Raw genomic sequence first — 20,221 nt, 5'->3', positions numbered from 1 at the left:
CACAAGTATGTTTGTTTTTTAACTGAAATTATATTTTATATGTAATCTACTATTCAAATATGTATACTTCCCTCAAATACAGGCTATACCTGTTCTGCATATTCGAGTAGTACAGAGAATCCAATTCTTTGACCAACCGGCATTTGTTTGCCCGAACTTAATGTGGAATTTGTCAGAATTGAATGTGGTTTGTATTTATGACAATTTCTTTGATGATTTACTGTGTTAGAAAACAGTGATTTTTAAACAATACCAATTGGTGAGTGTAATAGTAGATGTAACACATTATTGTATACAAGGGGGGACCCAAAAATAACCGGAAACGACCTGTTGCCCGCGCATGCTTTGTAGTTACGAGTTGTGCTGCTAGGTGATGTTAGCTGTGGGTCTCCCGCGACTGTTAGTGAGCTGGCGTCAGTCTGAGTTAAGTGGTTTGTGGTGCTCTGTTGTGTTCGTTCCTGTTTCAACCCTTAGGCAATTAGTGAGATGGCCGACCAGAAGGAACAAAGAGTGTGCGTGAAATTTTGCTTGATGAAGATCGTCGAAAGACCATTGATCAACTTTCTGAGGAAACGAAGATCTCATGGAGCACGGTCCAGAGAATTTTAACCGAAGGTTTGCACATGAGACAGGTGTCTGCAAAATTTGTTCCTCGCTTGCTCGGAGATGACCAAAGAGAAAACCGTGTGAATGTTTGCCGCGACTTGAAGAGTGAAGTGCAGTTTTCCCTAACAGAAAGCAAAATTTCATGCACACTCTTTGTTCCATCTGGTCAGCCATCCCACTAATCGCCAAAAGGTTGAAACAGGAACGCACACAACAGAGCACCACAGACAAACCACTTAACTCAGACTGACGCCAGCTCACTAACAGTTGCAGGAGACCCCCAGCTAACACCACCTAGCAGCACAACTCGTAACTACAAAGCATGCGCACCCAACAGGTCGTTTCCGGTTATTTTTGGGTCCCCCTTCGTACATTTTTCTTTCAAATTGCTACCAATTTTAAATTGAGAACTGAAGAAAAAACATGTTACAGGATTCACCTGCTTAATACATTTGCTGTTCGTGAACCAGTTAAGCTGACTATACAAGTAATGTCATGATCTGATATGGCTAGTGCTTGCCATCTGGTTGTCTTTTCCATGTGCTTTGTAAACATATTTTCAGAGACTGCACTACCATGCAAAATATTTTATTTCATACACTTCTTGACTTGCATCTTTAGCTTAGAGGGCTTTGTGTGATACATAGTTTTTACAAACTAGCATGCCTGTTCTTATGTAACCTATATAATCCGGCAGGTTTCTGTTCATTGGGACTGAATTTGTAGTTATGAAACAAAACCTGCTGGGGCCCATGTTTCATATAACCATTAATATTGTAATGTGTTTCGTTACTGAATAGGCCGTAGAGATTTTTAACTGGTTTATTCAACAATCTACGACTATCGGCTACAGTTAATTATAACAATGTTATGGGTTTCCACGGTTTACAAACCCTACAACAAAATCTCTTAACACTGTCTTCGAGAGACTTCAAGTATTAATAACGCGGGAGCTATACAAGTCTCCCTGAAATACACACTCCGAGTATAACTGTACTACAGCACTCACTATGTCTGGAAAGCACACAATAAGTCTTCCGCTCGCTGACTTCTTAGTTATCGCACACTCGCAGGCTGCTATGTTTCAACTCGGAACTGTCTTCGGCGATGGCCAGGTTACAACTAACTGGTAGCTGCTGTGCAGTTCCCTTATATATCTGCAGTGGTGCTTGTTGCGGGCCACGTCACAGTAGGAAGTTGATTACGGGTACGTAGCGTTGCGCGTTACGTCACCGCGGAGGGGAGGGAGGGAGGGAGCGCTACGTTACCGCCACGCGCCTGTGGCCTGAGTTGCCACGTTGCTGCTGGGTAGGGAGGGGTTCTCCGTTGCGCAACATGTTACAATATATATAAATTCTTTGAAATCAAGGGATGTTTGAAGATCAAGATGTTGCAGATTATTATGTTTAGGGTTTTTGGGTTTCAGGCATTGCAGAAATCATGAAGAAAGGGAATACTTAGGTAAACTCAATGTATTGTGGGAAATGAAGGTGCATCATAGACAGTCAGTGATGTTGGCCATAGCATCATGGTTAGAAAGTTACTAGATTATATTTTCAGAATACCATTTTTTATGCACAAGTGGGAAAATCTGGAGTTCTTACACAGGAAATATCCTTCATAAGGTTGCCTGCACAAGGTGTAAGACACCCTGGTTTAAGGGCTGGTTCAACTTTAGCATATGTGGACTTACGTGCTGTAGGATGAATTATTACTTTGTTTCTGAAGGATTTCTCTCAGAGAACTTTGTCAAGAGTCTTGTAGTCAGTGGCATTTGTCTTCTTTTCTACAGCAACTCCACATTCAGCTGTCAGAAACAAATGTTTTATATTTGGTGATAATATAGAGTGTAAATTAATGAATTACTTTATCTTTTACTACTGCAGTGAAACCCATCTATGTTTTCTGTCTATGGCTCCACTAAAGTATGTCCAGCATACAGAAAATAATGTTAAATTTGTCCCATTTTTTGTGTCTGTAGTGACTACATACTGAATTCGTGTGTTGAAGCCGTTCATTTTGTTTGTGATGCTGTGACTACTGGACATATTACAAGTTTAATATGAGGTCCATGGATCTGAAGTAGTATGAGAGATATTTATACTTACAAATTTTAATGATCATTTTAAAGTACATAATACAGTATGGTAACTTTTTTAACAAGAGAATTCACCTTTTAATTAATTTTTAGTGCACTTGGTCCTTCACATACAAACAGTTGACTGAAAAATGGCATACCATGCAATATTAGAAGTTAAATGTGCTTTGTTCATAAGCTTTTGTATTCATTTACAGTTAAGTTAACTAGTTCTTGTGGGACTTTGACCTAAGAACTGTTGATTTTCTTTGTGTTGTGCTTACGTATCACTTAACAGTCATATTGGATGAGAAGAAACTTTCTATTATAATACAAAACAAAAACAAATGAATATAGATCACTATTACCAACTTGAACATTTTTACATTACTAGATTCTCAACGAGAACGACTAGTACAAATGAGGCTTTGGACCATTACCCATTCATAAGGTGAGAATCAGCTATAAAGGTTTTTTTTTTTATAAATTGTCAAAACAAAGACTCACCAACTTCAGAATTTTTCATTTACATTGACTGATTTTTTCCTGGCTTATTACTGTCTTAATGACAACCCAACAGATTGATTTTCTTTATGCAATTTTCAGTTATTTTGTTGTTCATTGTTCTCCCAAGTCTTCAGGATCATGTTCTTGTTCCTATGAAGGTCTTATTTCCAACTGTAAACGTTGACATACTAATTTTTTACTGTATAATACCTTTGTTTCTCAAGTCCAAATCTTCTTTTTTATGCCCAGTGCTTAACTTAACTTCTTTCAGTTTGAACTTTTCAAACAGCTTTATTAATAAACATACACTCTGCATATCAGTATTCAATTCAGAAAGTAGACTCATGGAGAAAGAGTGAAGTGGTATGACCACAGATACAAGAGCAGGAATGTGACTGGACTCTGTTTGGAAAATCCAGAACTTTAATTTTTTACAGAGATTGCTGGAACTGTGGGTCACAAAGTGGGACCATTGTTCCACAGTGAAGGTGAGATTTACATGCCTTGGAAATTCCAGATGGATAACCCTGTTGCTACCACATCATTAACGTAAGGATAGGCTGTACTTGAATATGACTTTCATTGTCTACTGATTGCAAAGAAAGAGCAAAATGAGTGTCTAGCAGGTCTCTACAGATGGTTGGAGCAATATTCATTTTTACAGATTGATACAAATAGAAGTCACATGTGGCCACCAACATAGAAAGGCTAAAAAATATATTGATCCACAGTATTAAATATAAGAAAATGAGCAAGATGCAAGGTAGACAGGTGACAAAGTTAAAGAGAGTTGGCCATATGTAAATTAATTTTGTGGATATTAGCCTAGTTATGACTGTTCACATTAATTCTTAGGTGATTCTCATAACTGTGTCGTTTGATTATTCTGATGCTATAACTATAATAAGTTTATAGGATTGTAGATTCTCACAGTGGTGTTATGAAGAGTTTTTTCTTGTGGGGTATAATACGGTGTAGTCCACTGGAAGTCAACTGACATTTTGGGCCTACTACCTGTTTCATGCTTGTTTCTTGCATAGTGTATTCCTTGACCCTGAAGATGGAGACACCATGTTCCTCTGAAATGGTTGTCTTTCAGTGGACTACATGGCATTGTATACTAGAAGATAGGACTCTTTAGAATAAGCCTGTTTTCATTTTTAGCACTGGCCTTGGTAGGAAGAGGGTTAATCTCTGTAAAAGCTGACATCTTGCTGATGTTTGAAAGACATGTCTTAAAGTTGGATGAAATCCTTTTGCGATGATGAAAATGTAGCTTCAGGGTGTTCAAATGTTGATGCACGTTAAATAGTTTTTTCTTAGTATTATCTGTCTTTAACCAAAGGTTTTTATTTGCAGATGTACAGGGTAATGTATGGAGACCATTTTATACCTTAAAAATGCTGCCAGTCATATTAAGATCTGCTTGTGTACACCTGAAACTGAAGCAGCAAACACTCATAGCACAATCAATGTACCTATTCTGCAAGAGACCCCTATAAACTGAATTAAAATTGCAGGTAAAGGATACATAAAGATTCATCATGAAAGTCAGATGGAATGTTACTATTGATTGATTGAATCAACTATAGGTCTTTTGGATTTCAGGTAGTCTGCATGAATGTTTATTTGCAGACACCCTGCTTTAAACTGCTGCAGTGCTGAACTCACAGTTCACAGTGGTTAGGACTTCCACTTCATATTCAGGATGTTCTGAGTTCAACTCTTGGACTAGCAGCTGATTATCCTGACTGAGGTTTTCGAGTGTTTTCTTGGTTCTGGAGGTGAGTGGTGGAATAATATCTTAAAATTGCCCTCAACCATTTTCTTCTTCATCTTTTCTAATTCATTAGCTGTGATCCTATCAGTGGATGGTATTTAATCTGGGCACTTGAAATGGCATCTTTAAATGAACCAAGAATCAGTTATCCTCAGAAATGATGACGATATATCCAATCTATGAAAATTTGAAGTATAATTTGCATGTTACTGTATTCTGAATTTATTCCTTGCAATCATGTAACTTTACTGGTAGTGGCCTAGCATTTGAATACCATTTCTCAACCCATCATGGGACACAACCAATTTCAAAAGTACTGAAACAAAAGAATACCACAAATTAATGCAGTAACAGGAAAAATATCTTCTATGGTGTGGATGAATACTGATACATTCTTTGTAGAACAAAAGGGTAACCCCTCAGAAAACTGCTCAAGAGCTTGAATATAAGAATTGCTGTTTTAAATTTATGTTGGATGATACAAATATCATATTTCAGGTTTGTATCACACATTTAAGCTGGAACATGAAGATATAGGCCATAAAGGCAGGTATTTTCATGCACTTCAATTGTTTGCATGAGATACAAATGATTTGCACATTGTAATCCCATTAAAGGACATGTCAGGAAAGTTAAATTCCTTTCTCTAACATAAAGGTACTGGATAATAGCAAGATTTGCATTTTTCTGTGTGAAGTAAGGCACTGTGTAGCCATAATACTATATGAAATGTTCTTACAGTAAATGTGGGAAGTGGTTTCATAACAGTGCTTTAATGAATAATCAATAAGAAATACAATTAAACTCTCAGGGGTTTCAGTTCCATATTTAGTTTTCTAAATTCCTTATTAATCTTGAATATCTAAAATCAACATATAATACCATCACAATGATATATGTTGATTTTATATAATATTTTATCAGGAAAATGAACTATATTAAAATTTGAATGTCTAATTTGGGCTAGACTTCTTTCATAGGTGGTTGGTTAACATAATAAAGGTAAACTTAGTTCTGTGCTGGACACTGTCATGAAATATGTAACAGTGCCATACATTCTAGACCTCAGCACTTGACTGAGTTAGAAGGTGTGTTTCCAGCTCTATCTCCTCTACTGCCTTTGAAAGAGCATGTTGGGTCCACGGAGTAAGAGTCTGTTTGTTAGTGGTGATAAAAGAAATTCCCTGCCCCCCTAGAAAGAAGTCATTGAGTCCTTACCCAATCTCTTAACTGATTAAGCTGTCTTGGGTCATTTCATTATATATTTACAGATAATAAATCAGCAATTCATTTGTGTAAATTATTTGCCTAAATGTGAAAGTGAGAAGTGGCTGGTGTTTGCATTTTGTAACATGTAACAATCTGTGTCATGAGTCTAGCCTCCCATTACAGTTCACAGGCCCATCATGTTCTGAGTGATTACACATTGTTTACAGCTCTCTACATTCATAGCTGCCCTGTAGAATTTTCAAAAGAGGATACTAAATAGTCATGTCAGACCATATCTAGACTGCAGGATGGATTGTTGAGCTCCTGACAGTGGCCTGAAGTTGATGTGACTTGTAGATGTGAACATTATCATACAAAAGAATGGCACAGCATTTTGTTTTCAAGACACTTGACAGAGCCTTCATGGAAGCTGTACAGGATTCACAAGTTGACTATGAACTTATGAGCATGGACTCCTTTGAAAACAGATATTCATGCAGTACCCATAATATTACATACCTGTAAACATAACATTTTCATAACATTCAGAATCCTGTGTTTCCACTGCATGCTGTATGGTTTCTGGAATCTATCCATGAGTTACCTGTTACCTGTTGAGCATCTTTGAAGGATGAGAAAGGTAGGCTGTACCTTATACAGCCTTTCCTCCTATGACATACTCACCCTTACATGGTCCATTGTGTTTTACTTTATTCATTCTGGTCCGTCACACTAGTTGAATATTATAGAATGATTTGACAACACAGTCCAGTGTGACTCAAATGTATATTTACGAGTATATGATGCCTTTACATATTTCTGTCATTTATGACCATCTTCAGAAGGCAAATAACATATTGAGGAAACTGTTATTACATTGATCATAGTACATCAGTTGAATCAAAGTTTTATATAAAGATTTTAATTAAAATAAAATGTTGAGTTAAAAATTATTAAAGTTCTTAATATATAAAATTTTAAACCACTAAGGTTCGTGTCTTCATGCTTCTTCTATCAACAGAAAATTGGGATGATATTGCCATCCTTAGAGGTCCAGGCAGTGTTTTTTTTTCCTCCCTTTATGTAGTTTATTAAGAATCTGTGTTCTTGTTAAGCTGTTTATCCTTTCGTTGTGTGTGGTTAGGAATAAATTTCAGCTACTTCATTAATTTGGTTTAACCAAAATTTTAAGCCATATACATCGTTGTATTTGAAAATTAACAAATATAACCTTGTGTTTTTAAGAATTTGTACAAATTTTACATATGATTTCTAATATTTATAATGAATGTTAAGCTTTGAAATACATGTAAAATAGTACTGTATCAGTTACATAAATATCCCACCGCCCCATAAATTAAACACACAATAACTGCATTGTGAGTTACAACAGTAAACAGACAGATTTGATACAGTTTAAAATGAAACAACAACCATACATTAGTCTGAAGACAAATATTTCTCAGACCCTATTTTACAATGATTGCTTGTGCATAGTTGTAAAATTTTATTTCCCAGAATACATGTAATTTTGATATTGAAAGTACATAATAAATCACAGTTATTTGCCACTTACAAGCTACATGTATACTATGTACAGTACTTCTGAAACTAATAGACCTAAATCCTTCCTGTTCATAAATAACTCTTTCTTTTCTATTCACAATTAATTGTGCTGTGTATTTAGAGGAACTTGCAATCAAAGCAATATCTGGAATGTGGTAACAGTAGAAATAATTTCTGTCTTAATAGTACAATTTAATTTTTGTTTGCTATTTAAAATAAGTCACAGTGCTTTATGGAATCATTACTTGGAAGCAATAATTTTACATTTGTTTGCTCTTGAAATACGGAGAAATACACTCGCCCATGATCTCCGAATTCATTCCAGGATGCTGCACATGTAACAGCACAAGTAGCCAAACCATCTTCATTTACTCACACCAACTGAGTCCTTCAGAATCTAATAGTAATCTACTTATGAAATTCCATACCTGCTATAGAACCCAAAGGTTCATTACCATTTTCACAGGGGCCTGCCACTGATCCCTGTTTTGAGCTTCCTACCCTACTTACATGGGATCCATTTGGATATTATCTTCCAGTCTGAGCCTAGTTGTTCCAAGTGGTCTCTTTTCTTTCAGTTTCCCACTCTAAACTTTGTATGCATTTCTCATCTCTCCCATACCTGTTACCTGGCTCCTCATTATGCATTATAATTTTGTAACCTTAATGTCTTTAGAGAGCAAATGGGAAGACTGACGATTGAATAATAGGAAGCATTCACCAAAATTAAATTGCTCTTAAGTTGCTAGGTTTGAGGTTTGCATAGTGGTGACTAAGAAGAGTACTGCCTTCTTGAATGTGGTGCTGAGTGGCCTGGTTGAAGTTCGCCAACATTTCAGAGGAATGCACTGCCTCCATCTTCAAAGTTGAGGAGTAAACCAAGCAAGAAACTAACAGAAAGCAAGTGGCTAGCAGAGCAGCTAAATTTCTTTGTGAATACACTTTTAATTTGTTTGTCATTTCCAAATATTTTAACTTTGCCACATTTTAGAAGGATTTATTATGTATTTTTATGTTATGATTTTGTCCTGAATTCTGGTAATGAAACATGATATCCTTAGACTGATATGCGTATACTTGCAGACCATCCTCCTTGCTAGCATCTGCTAGAATTTTGCTTCCTAACAGTGTTTCCCTAAGTATTGCAAGCATCAGATAGTGGGCAGTATTACAGTCTACTCCTCTGAAAACCCATAAATCAAGTGTATTTGAATGCCAACGGAACATGATCATTCTGATTATGTATCTCAGCATCAGTAGGAACCTTGTCGTACACACATTTATGAATGCTGCAGTTTAGGAACATTGTGCTCTTAACGGATTTTTGCATTTGAGGAATGTTTACTATCCTAACTCCCTTATTATTATTTTACTCAGTCACAAGTTTCTTTTATGATTAACAATAATGTGCCTTGGTAACATATGTAGTGCTATAAGGGTTGAAGCTTCTGCAGCTGCTAAAAGTAAAAATATCTCAGATGAGTAGCCCAAATAAGAGTTTGTCATCTGTGCATGTAATTCCCTTTTTAAATTATAATGTAGCGATGCTAGAGTTGACATGAAGGTATATTTTTATGTAGAAAGGCATTCAGTTTAATCTGATTGTCTACATTAACTCATGAACATGTTAAATTCATTATGTTGTTCATGATCCGCTATTCCTAGATTTGGATAAGTCATATATTCAAGGCTGTGTTTGGCATTTTAAAGCATACAAACTGTACTGATGAATTAACAGTCATTGAAAGAAATATGATCTTCTTAGTTACAGTGCTGTGCCATAGCTAATGCACGTTTCTCGAAAGTTCATGTTCACTGCCAACATAGTTCATGTGGGAAATATGGGGAGCTCTATGGTGTGGGTTTGGTGTTTCTCAAAGTACTTTGGTTTATGATGTTGTATTTCAGCATCCTGTTGCACTGTATAGATGTGACTCAGGAGCTTTTGTGTTGTCTGTGTGCAACATCATTCACTATTCTTCCTTCGTATTCCTTTACTGGCCAACACATGTTTCAGCCTAACTGGCCATCTTCAGGCATATAGGTAGTTTTGGTTAAGGATTCTGCTGCTCAGTGTAATGCAGTTTTCTTTCCTCCTATTGGAGTTGCTGTGGGAACCTGCCACATTCTGACATGCAGCCTCGCCTGTATAACAGACAACATTCAACTTCTGCTCAAGCCAAGTCAGTGTCACACTGTCATATTTATACAGCACTCGCTGTCTGGCCCACCTGTAGATCATCATGTGAGCTGGCCAATCACCGCTCACAATCGCAACTGAACCTTTAGCTCCACCCAGCAAGCATGGTATAAAAGGCGGAGCTCAAAACTTGCTATCATCAAATGACAGACCCGACCTCTCGTCAGAGAGGGCACCCCAAATGGACAGGACAGCAACTTTCACAAAAAAGAAAACATCTGCTCATGAGCCCCAGCTGGGGCTCGACACCAAGACAGACAGACTGACTGACCGTCAGTTGTAACAACTTTGACTTTGACTTTGACTTTGACTTCGCTATCATCAGTTCTTCAATCGTCTTCATTCCGCTGAAGACAGCTAACATAGCTACACTGACATCACAAAGCAGCACCTCTCCAGCAAACAACACTGAGACAACAGACTACACCACCGCTGAAGACAGCTAACATAGCTACACTGACATCACAAAGCAGCACCTCTCCAGCAAACAACACTGAGACAACAGACTACACCAGCGCATGCACTGCAGTGCCAGGCCAGCTAGACTCCACTCTCACGCCGACTCATAACTGCCGAATGGCCATAAAGAAGGCCCAGACTATCCGACTAGGCTCGCCGCTATCCTTCCCGCACATAACCACTCAGCGACCATAAAGGAAGGCCCACGCTACTACTAGCGCAAGCACAGCAGAACAAACGGCCCTTTTCAGGGCCCACAAACTTTAGGGCATAACTGCAGGTGGTGATTTCCTAGGTCTTTGTGATCAAAAAAGTTCATATAAACATGTGTCCGATTTTGGATGGTTACGGAGTTAGATCGTTTCTTCATTCCCGTACACGTCCTCATGTGAACCGCGTCTATCATCTGGCGGGTCTCTATTTTTAGCCAGCTACAGACAGTGTTCTCATTATCTCAACACTTGAGAGGTACCTAAGGCGTGGTGGGTTGGTATGTCTGGCCACGGCTAGTGTGGCGGCTACTGGTGTTCAGAAGAGTTCTCATCTCAGTGCGTCTGTTACATTCACGATGCCATTTACGTTTTCATTTGAGGAGTATGCAGATATGATTTATGTGTACAGATTTTGTGATGATAATGCAGTTCTTGCTGTAGCTGAATATCAGCAACGGTTTCCGAATCGTAGAATACCAAACCGGAGAGTGTTTACTGGAGTTTACCAGGCATTGCGAGATACCAGTAGACTTCTGGCGTTCGTATTGCAGCCGAGCGTGGTGTTAACGAAGGTGTCGATGAAGAAGGCATTGTTCGCGTGGTACACCGCAGTCCACATACGAGTACCCGAAAAATTGCGAGATGTCTTTGTGTTCCCCACACGAGAGTGTGGAGAACACTGCATGCAGAGGGCATGTATCCATACCACGTGCAGCAAGTGCAACATCTCTGACCTGAAGATTTTGCTGAGAGGCTGAACTTTTGCAAGTGGCTCAGTGACAGTCGCCATTTGCATCGTTACATTATGTTTACAGACGAAGCGCAATTTAATCGCGATGGTGTCAATAATACACACAATTCTCATTTGTGGGGAGATGAGAATTCCCATGCCACTGTTGAAAGCAACTTTCAACAATGTTTCAGTGTCAATGTATGGTGTGCAGTTCTGGACGATCAGCTGATAGGTCCTTTCATCTTGGAAGGTTGTCTTACAGGAGAGGCATACCTCAGATTTCTACAGGAGGAATTGCCCCAACTTTTGGAGGACATGCCTTTTGATAAACGAAGTCGTATGTATTTCCAACACGACGGGACTCCTAATTCTTCACGTAGAGTTAAAAATTTCCTGAACTATCGTTTCCCCGGGCGATGGATCGGACGTTGCCATCCCCACCATTGGCCAGCCAGGTCTCTAGACTTAAGCCCACTGGATTATTGTGTGTGGGGATGGATGAAACAATTGGTTTACAATGTGAAGGTGGCAACGCGAGATGCTTTGCTTGGTCGCATTCTGGACGCCCCTGACCACATAAGAAACAGCCAGCTGAAGCTGCTACGTGCTACCCACGCGGTTCACAACCAAGCGGCAGCCTGTGTTGCGGCCGGTGGTGGCATTTTCGAAAATCAGCTTTAAGCACCAATAAATTCAAATTAAAAGTAATTTCACGAAGTTAACTTTACATTCATACTTTAAATGTATCGTGTATTATGCTGGTTTATTATTTTGTTCCGTTTATTGTCAGTAATTGCTACCTTCTGTTCTGAGTTTAAAACGGTCATAACTCCATAACCATCCAAAATCGGATACATGTTTATATGAACTTTTTTGATCACAAAGACCTAGGAAATCACCTCCTGCAGTTATACCCTAAAGTCGTGAAACACCTGTATATAACATATATATACAGTGCGTACAATCAAGTGCGCGCCGCGGCTGCAATTTGCCATGAGTCATACCACCGCAGAACGGATGCAGTCGCGGGGAGTGTTGCAACTCCTGCCCGCGACTGCATCCGTTCTGCGGTGGTATGACTCACGGCAAATTGCAGCCGCGGCGCNTTCTGTTGAATACTTAACACAACACGCTTCCTTTTACACCCTGACATTTTGCTAATGCACCTGAAGATCTGTACAAAGAGGCTAACTGGGGCTGTGTATCTGTCCATGAAACTTTCCACAAATCCTTGCATTCTTTCACCCCTACCCTAGAACATTGTGTTAGCATAACGGGACCAAAGAATTCAGAGCTCGGTTCACACTAGTACGAAAATTGTGTTACAACTCACCATGTGAAACAAAAGTGAATGAATATTAAACAACATATAAGCCTCAAAAAAGCCTCAGTAGCCCTGGTTAAGCCGCAAACCGGTTAATCCGCCCCCGGATAATCGAGAGTTGACTGTATATATATATATATATCGAGACGGCTTCCCAGCCATTCTGTACATTGAGAATAATATATATAACTGTTATAGTTTTACGTGGTCGTCTCTTAAAACATCTACATTCCACATTGCATTTGGTTATTTTTGGGTATGTGGATTACCATCAGTTTTATTTAGGTGTCCTTGGGTTGCATGTGCTTTAGGTTTTGTTTGGTTTGTTGATCGTGGCTGCCTTGAATGTTCTTGCTGGGATGGGAGTTCTGTTGTACATGTGTTGGTCAGCCATCATAGTCTTTTCACCTTGCCGAACATGTTTTATCAATGATCCGTACTTATCTGTCATCATTATCGAGAACTAGCATAATGACACCTGTTAGAAGCCACAGTGAAATGGACAGTGTTACCCCAGCTGTTGTTATCCATTCGGAGTTCTGAGTTTTACATTTTTGTCCTTTTGTCACTGAGTAAAATAAGAAAAGAGTTTGAATATTCTCAAAGCTATATAAGCCATAGACGTGAAATGTATCCATTTTGCATAGGAAAATAGATTCACCAGGTGCCATAAAATTTGTAGGGAAATGCATTTGGATGTTGAAGAACACAGCCTTGAACAACTTATGTGAGAACTCAGTATGTACTGAGATATTATTTTTTGGAATTTAGTGTTAAATAATGAAGCACAGTGGATGTTACAAGTCTAGTGGTATAGTAGAGAATGTATAACTAAAAACGTTCCGTAAATAAACTTAACTTTGGACCATTGTTGTTTTCGGATACAAAAAGAGCCAGTCACGTTCATCCATTTCAAAATTAGACCATCTATAGATATACTCAAAACACTTAAGGTTGACTAAACCAAATGATATTTTTAAAGTGAGATTATTGATGACTCCACTTGTTTGTAGGCCCATCTAAGAGCAGAAGACCAGTCGCCCTCTCCTTGGTAACAGAAATACACTCAGCTCTCGATTATCCGAGGGCAGATAAACCGATTTGTGGCTTAACCAGGGCTACCGGGGCTCTTTTGATGCTTATTTGTTTAATTTTCATTCACTTTTGTTTCACATAGTGAGTTGTAACACTATTTTTGCACTAGTGTGAACAGAGCTCTGCATTTTTTGGTCCCATTATGCTAACACAGTGTTCTAGGGTAGGGGTGAAAGAATGCAAGGATTTGTGGAAAGTTTCAAGGACAGAAACACCGCCCCAGTTAGTCTCTTTGTATCGATCTTCAAGCGCATTAGCAAAATGTCAGGGTGTAAAAGGAAGCGTGTTGTCTTAAGTGTTCAAAGTGTTAAGTGTGAATATTCATAAAAAGTGTTGGATGTTGTTGAACACTGTAATTGAAATAACTAATTCATACTTCAGTGTAATGTAAAAAAGGCATTAAATAGGCCATGAGATGACATAAAAATGAGGTTGAATAAATTTAAATACAGGTAGGCCTATAGTATTATGAAGGTACAGTATTACAATACTACTTTTAATAAAATTTGTCTTAACCGGGTTCTTGATTAATCGTGATTTCCATCCCCACCATTATCCCAGATAATCGAGAGTTGAGTATAGTATATTTTAAATAGGAAACAAAGTAATATATTTATTTACTTACTCATATACTGTAACAGAAAAAACAGAAACATTTTAGTATCTTGCACAGATGACATAAACCCATATTGAGTATATATCAATTGGCAGCTGTGCTTAGAGTTAATTTGTGGAGATACAGTTTCAGTGAGAAAACATAATAAAATATACCATACATACAAGCACTCTGTTTTGTTCTTTATATTAAAACTGACATCTGTATTTACCATTGCAGCTTGTGACTTATTTATTGTATTTTTTTTGTCGACACGTATGTTTGAACACAAATTATTACTAATGCATCAATAATTATGTCAAAGAGAAATGTTAAAACTAACATGACTAAAAATAATTTTTTAATTGGTGTAGACTCATCTAAATATAATCTTCATTAGCCTACATATTTACATGCTTGATGTTAATATTTCAGTCATATTTGTAATATAATATTTAGCATCTGTCCATTATGAATTCAGTTTTTACATCGATGTTTAATCATCATATTGAAACTGTTATACGAATTGTACCTACATTGCAGGAATTTTCACTGGCAACATCAATGGAACAAGTGGCACCCATAAAAGATCCCAACGAAGTCCTCGTTGCATGTCGCCCAGCAAAAGCCAAATTCCTTCCATCGGACTGCTTCCATTTTCCAAGCCAGGGATTACATGTTCAGTATCAGTTTCAGGGTGTTGTTGATGATCCCAGTGGGGATGTATGAGGTACACAGCTGAAGAAAGAATTTTGTCTGTGTTATGCAGGCCTATATAGAAATCTGGTGGACCTTTGTGTACCATTCATTCTTAGACTGTGGCTTAGACAAATATTATGTCAGTATATTTGAGAGCCTATGATTTACAATTTAGTGGCACAGTAAAAAAAATAAAGTTATCCCTGTAACAGGCCATGGAGGCCCATGGGGTTGTGTGACATTGAGGGTCCCACATTTTCTAGACAGTCGGCTCACAGGTGGAAGTGAGATTCATTTAGTGGCAAGACAGAAAAGATGTTGGAATAAAACCATCTTTTTAGCTTACTTTCCTAGAGTAAGGTTATGCAATCTCCATCCTGTCTATATGTCTTTGTTCCACCCCACCCACCACCATCAACTTTTAAATATCTAAACCAGTCTTTATGAAACTTGATAAGTATATTATGGCAACTGAGTCCATCTTAACGGCATGCTTCATAGATTCCTCCCATTAGTCTGTGTATCTGTATATCTGTCCCTTATATCATCACTCTGGGTTTAAATGTCCGTTCCTCTTCGGGCGCTTAATCAACTTTAAGCATTGTGTTTAAATTGCTGTATCGNTTATATCATTGCTAGACAATGGCTGGGTAAAATATATCCCTCATAACGATGCCAAGCAATGGCTCAGTAAACACATCCCATGGCATTAAATTCACACAGCAGTAGAAGAATTGTTGGATGCATCATTTTCTATGCAGTCCACGTATTATCAAATGATAGTCTGTGGTCCTGCCTGTGTATCCTATCATTGCTAGGTAACCCATTAAAGACATCCTTGCAGCAATGAATTTTCTGAGGTGTCATTCTCTATGCAATCTATTGTGTCAAATTAAAGCAGATTGTTAGTTCTTCCCAGAACTTCTTGTTTACATTTTGACAGTAGAGTTTGTTTCCATATTGTGCTATGCCAACCTAGTATTACAGAATTCTTCCACTCATCTCCAGATCTTTAATATATAGGAATTGTATTAATAGGATATCTTCAGCTGAAATGCAAACATCAATTTTAAGTGATGTGATTATGAGGTGACACTGGGTTGTCAGTGCGAAATACATGCGGTGATGAATACTGTCCTGAAGATTGGCATATAGTGCAGTCTTCTTGTTATTTATTATTATTTCTGTATGGTATAGTTTCTTAAACTGCATAATGTATCCAGCTGGGGTTTAATGTGAGAGGAAAGTATATATATGATTATTGCTTTTGATCTATGTGAAGATATGGTCTGTGTACAAAGTCTCTTAAAGGATCAGTATGCCATTAAGTCTTCCCAAAACTCTCTGCTCTCTAGAAGAGCAGAATGATTAATTTTCACCTCCTGGGAAGAAATATTTTTATAACATATACAAGGATGGGTACCCTTCATATTAGTATCCATAGTTCTGAATTAAAAACATTTTCCTCAAAATGGAATATGAGGAATCAGTCAGAGTAAAGTTTACAGAAAGGCAAGTTTATAATTTAGAAGTCATGTGTAACATTGCAGCTTATTAGCCATAAATTCATTTTGCATACTTTGTTCTGCAGATAACAATATGAATGTCAGTTTAAATGCTATTGTGAAGGATCAGTTAGATGTATATACCTTTTCCTGATTCCATATTCTTGGTGATGTCTGAACTAGTAGAATTTTATGTTCCCTGTCAGGACACAAATTCTTTTTCAATGCTGTCCAAGATCTGTTGTTCTGAGACATCATATTCTGGAACACTATGTGGATGCAGCATGACCATATCGTCCATCCTGAACATACATTTTTTAAATATCAATTAAATAGTTTTACTATTGAAATTCCAACTGGAAATTATTGACTTATAAATCAAATTAGATATCACTAACACACACACATACACATATTAATTCATTTTCATTTTGTCTCCCATCCAAAGGATACTGGTGGTAAAGTGGCAGGGGTGTGAAGCTCACCACTTACATCGATCTAGTGCCAAGGTCACGAATGGTGGAGCTATACCTCCACTCCCCCATGTGTCTTCATGGCATAGTGCTTAACTAATTAAGAACAGGCACAACTGATTGTTAAAAAAATACCCCAATTAAAAATTATGTATCTGTCAGATTTCTTTCTTATTCAGATATAATTCCTGTCATAATTTCTAACATTAATGAAAAGTAAATAATAACTTTAAGTCCCTGCATAGTCTCCACAAAAATTTCTAGAAGGAAACTTGTTCCACGGAACTTGCATTATTCCTGTAAATTATTGATCTGCCTAAGTGGAAGTGTCGCAAGCTCCTCCCATAAAATCAGCCAGTGGAAATTCGGTTTGGTGGCAGAACCGACAAACCCGCAGCCTAAACACGTCACAATTTATTCAGGTTACAAGGGATGCTGAAAATTCTGTCTGCTATGCTTACACATTCCTGGTACCTCCATACAATGGTTACATTCAAGCATAAAGTACTTTGTAGTAAAGTTTAAATTTGAAATCTGTCTTCTATGTAGGATGTCTTCAGCATATTTGAGGAGAATATTCAAGCATAGCCCCATTTTCATGCAATTTTTCTTCAGTAGGCATTTGGTATCTGGATTTGAGCCTCTTCTTTTCTTCAGTTGTTTTCCACCCAGTAACAGCATTCTTTGCCTTAATTTATTTTGATTCTGTTGATTGCTTTTCTGTGTGCAGCTTTGGCATCCTGAAATTTATGCCCATATCTTCACCTTTTTCTTGCAGAACCACTTTTAACATAGGTATCATATTTGAACATTCCATGTTCCAATATATACCTCACTGGTGACGTTTTGGCACCAGAAATATCACAGTGGAGTGAATGAATGATTATTATACTGTTCAGGGCTTTTGAGTGAAGAGTCGGTTTTATGCAAGTAATATGCCTTGTAGAAAAGTGAGAAGAGTGTTTTCTCTCTCTCAGAAGAATAATCAAAGATAATGAAATAAATAAGCTGAAGAAGCAAAGTAAGATTAGAAAAGCTGATCTGGTGAATGAGCACCATACCACGAAGACATATAGTGGGAATGGAAGTAAAGCTCTGGACGTTGTTAAGCACTATATTAGATTTTTGTAAGAAGTCAGCTTCACGCTCCTGTCGCTTTAAAAACGAGAAAGACACACAGTCTCAATTATAATTTGTAGGCAAACAATGAAGAGAAATATTGAGCTGTGATAAATTTAATAAGGAAATTCTGAAAAACGATAAGGGAAATGAAAAATGCAATTATTGAATGACACTAGAATTTACAACTAAGCTGACTGACTGCTAACTGTGTGATAATATGGCGCAAAGATTCAATACCACTAGTAAAAACTGTATGGCCCATATGAAACCAGTACATATGTACTGGGGGGCTATTATTTGGAGGCTTTCATTGGAATAAAGACTGGTATGTCCAATGTCAAAAGATGAACTGAATGTGGAATTGCTTATGAAAAGGAGCAAGTACAGAATGAAGGAAATTTTATTTTGGTTTGAATATGTACTTGTAAACTCAAGATCTTTCTTCTTTGTTTGTTTTTTCTTCTTTTTATATGCAGAAATCGCACAGCAGCTCCTCATAAACAACACTTATGTTTCTACTGACAACATTCGATTAAAATACAATTTTAAATGTATGTGGTTTTTATAAACCCTAGTTTGCAAGTTAATCACATATTCCCTTTGCCGATTATTTGGGGATATTCATTTTCATTCACCTCAGATAGTCAGAAGTCTACTGCATAAATTAAATTATCTGTAATCTGTTATACTTACAAGGAGCTAGACGATTTGATCTCATGCGGTGCATCCTGAAATGAATACGTATTTATTATGTATATAAAAGAGATTTAGACATACAGGTATCTATAAAAGTTTAAAGTAATTGTATTCCTTCAACATTTACTGATTCTTACTTTTTAAATTGAAATATTCCTCATAGACTGAGAAGCCAAGTTTTACATTCATATAAGACAAAACCTAGAGTTACAGTTTTCTGTATTCTCACTTTATGATTTCATATGGGACATGAGAAGATTGAAGATTCTGAACTGTATGTTAGAAACCACTGTCTTAATTTTGTCTCATCTCAGTTTCCCCATGCCAAACAAACCTGTAAGTAGTATATGTTATTTTTTAAAACTAATTAAAAGTAATAATTATTCTGCATTGTGGCAATATTGTTTAATGCATAATCAAATGCATCAAGAAACCAAGATCATGCAGTACTTAAGCTGTCTCAAACAACACTGAAAGAATGGAGTAATTTTCTGGAAGTTGTATGAATTTTTTAAGTATGTATTATTTCAGAGGGGACTGAACTCTCTGAAAGGGGGGCCTGAATATGTCCATGTTATTACAATTGATAATTATTTTTAAAGACACCGTGAATTCTCTTTGAAAGGAATATTAACAGTTTTAGCTGGATAAAATGCCCAGTGAACAGTTACATCAATTACACATGCTAATTTCATTGCATTGATTCATTACAAATATTCTGGACAGGAAACACTTGACACTGAGGTAAGTGACTGATTGAATCTCATTTTAATATTCTCACTCATGGGATCGACCATTTCTGCAGCACAGACTCACAAGTTAATATTTTCCAACTGTTTCTGAAATAGTTTAAAATTAATTTCCAAAACTCTGAAAGCCCCAAACATAAAGAGAAATGTGTTTCTGCTGACCTTGAAGTTACTTATTTTTTCCCAGTTATCTCTAATTATACTCATTCCAAAGCAATTAATAATGGGAAACCTATTCACTATTTTCACTTGGAACATTACACAGTGAGGAACAGAAGTCGTAAATATATGCTGAAAAATATTTGTGCGTGTCAAGAAAACTGTTAATATTCTACCCAAATGCATCAACAGTGTACTTTGGAAAACATGCTACCACCAATTAATAACTACTGACATAGTTGGCATGAAAATTTACCACCAACATTCACTCAATTCTGTAATAAACATGACATACATGCCTCACTGGTGTGGGTTGACAGGTAAAGGAAAATACAGGGTGGGCCACAGAAACTTCATTTTTTTGAAGGTGAATAAAAGACAAATTATTGCTGATAGAATTTATGTTTAGCTAATGAAAAAACATACTGTGACATGTTGAGCTATGGATGACGCCC

The 20,221-nt window shown here is 37.2% G+C and overlaps 2 protein-coding genes across 7 annotated transcripts in view; one reads left to right on the top strand and one right to left on the bottom strand.

Moving 5' to 3' along the window:
• Positions 1–6,961, top strand: part of LOC111868352 (UDP-xylose and UDP-N-acetylglucosamine transporter) — a 46,881-nt gene extending 39,920 nt beyond the window's left edge. Inside the window, exons 9-12 of one of the 5 annotated variants that reach the window (XR_004513431.1) lie at positions 3,078–3,739; positions 4,550–4,710; positions 4,799–4,974; positions 6,407–6,961. The gene's annotated coding sequence lies outside the window, so the exon portion shown is untranslated. Of the gene's footprint in view, positions 1–3,077; positions 3,740–4,549; positions 4,711–4,798 lie in introns of all 5 variants that reach the window. The other 4 variants (XR_002843495.2, XR_004513432.1, XR_002843496.2 and 1 more) reach the window with 4 other exon arrangements.
• A 7,395-nt stretch (positions 6,962–14,356) lies between these two features.
• Positions 14,357–20,221, bottom strand: part of LOC111868351 — an 18,169-nt gene continuing 12,304 nt past the window's right edge. The window contains exons 3-5 of one of the 2 annotated variants that reach the window (XR_004513430.1): positions 18,856–18,890; positions 16,712–16,869; positions 14,357–15,101 (exon numbers count right to left, since the gene is read on the bottom strand). Coding sequence is in view for 1 of the 2 variants with exons in the window: in XM_023858921.2 (XP_023714689.1) it covers positions 16,770–16,869; positions 18,856–18,890 (135 nt within the window). In the remaining variant the exon portion in view is untranslated. Of the gene's footprint in view, positions 15,102–16,229; positions 16,870–18,855; positions 18,891–20,221 lie in introns of those variants that run through there. The other variant, XM_023858921.2, reaches the window with a different exon arrangement.

This window comes from Cryptotermes secundus, unplaced genomic scaffold (assembly GCF_002891405.2).
Source record: "Cryptotermes secundus unplaced genomic scaffold, Csec_1.0 scaffold2009, whole genome shotgun sequence".
Taxonomy (NCBI): Eukaryota; Metazoa; Arthropoda; class Insecta; order Blattodea; family Kalotermitidae; genus Cryptotermes; species Cryptotermes secundus.
This window is presented reverse-complemented; position numbering and strand designations above follow the sequence as displayed.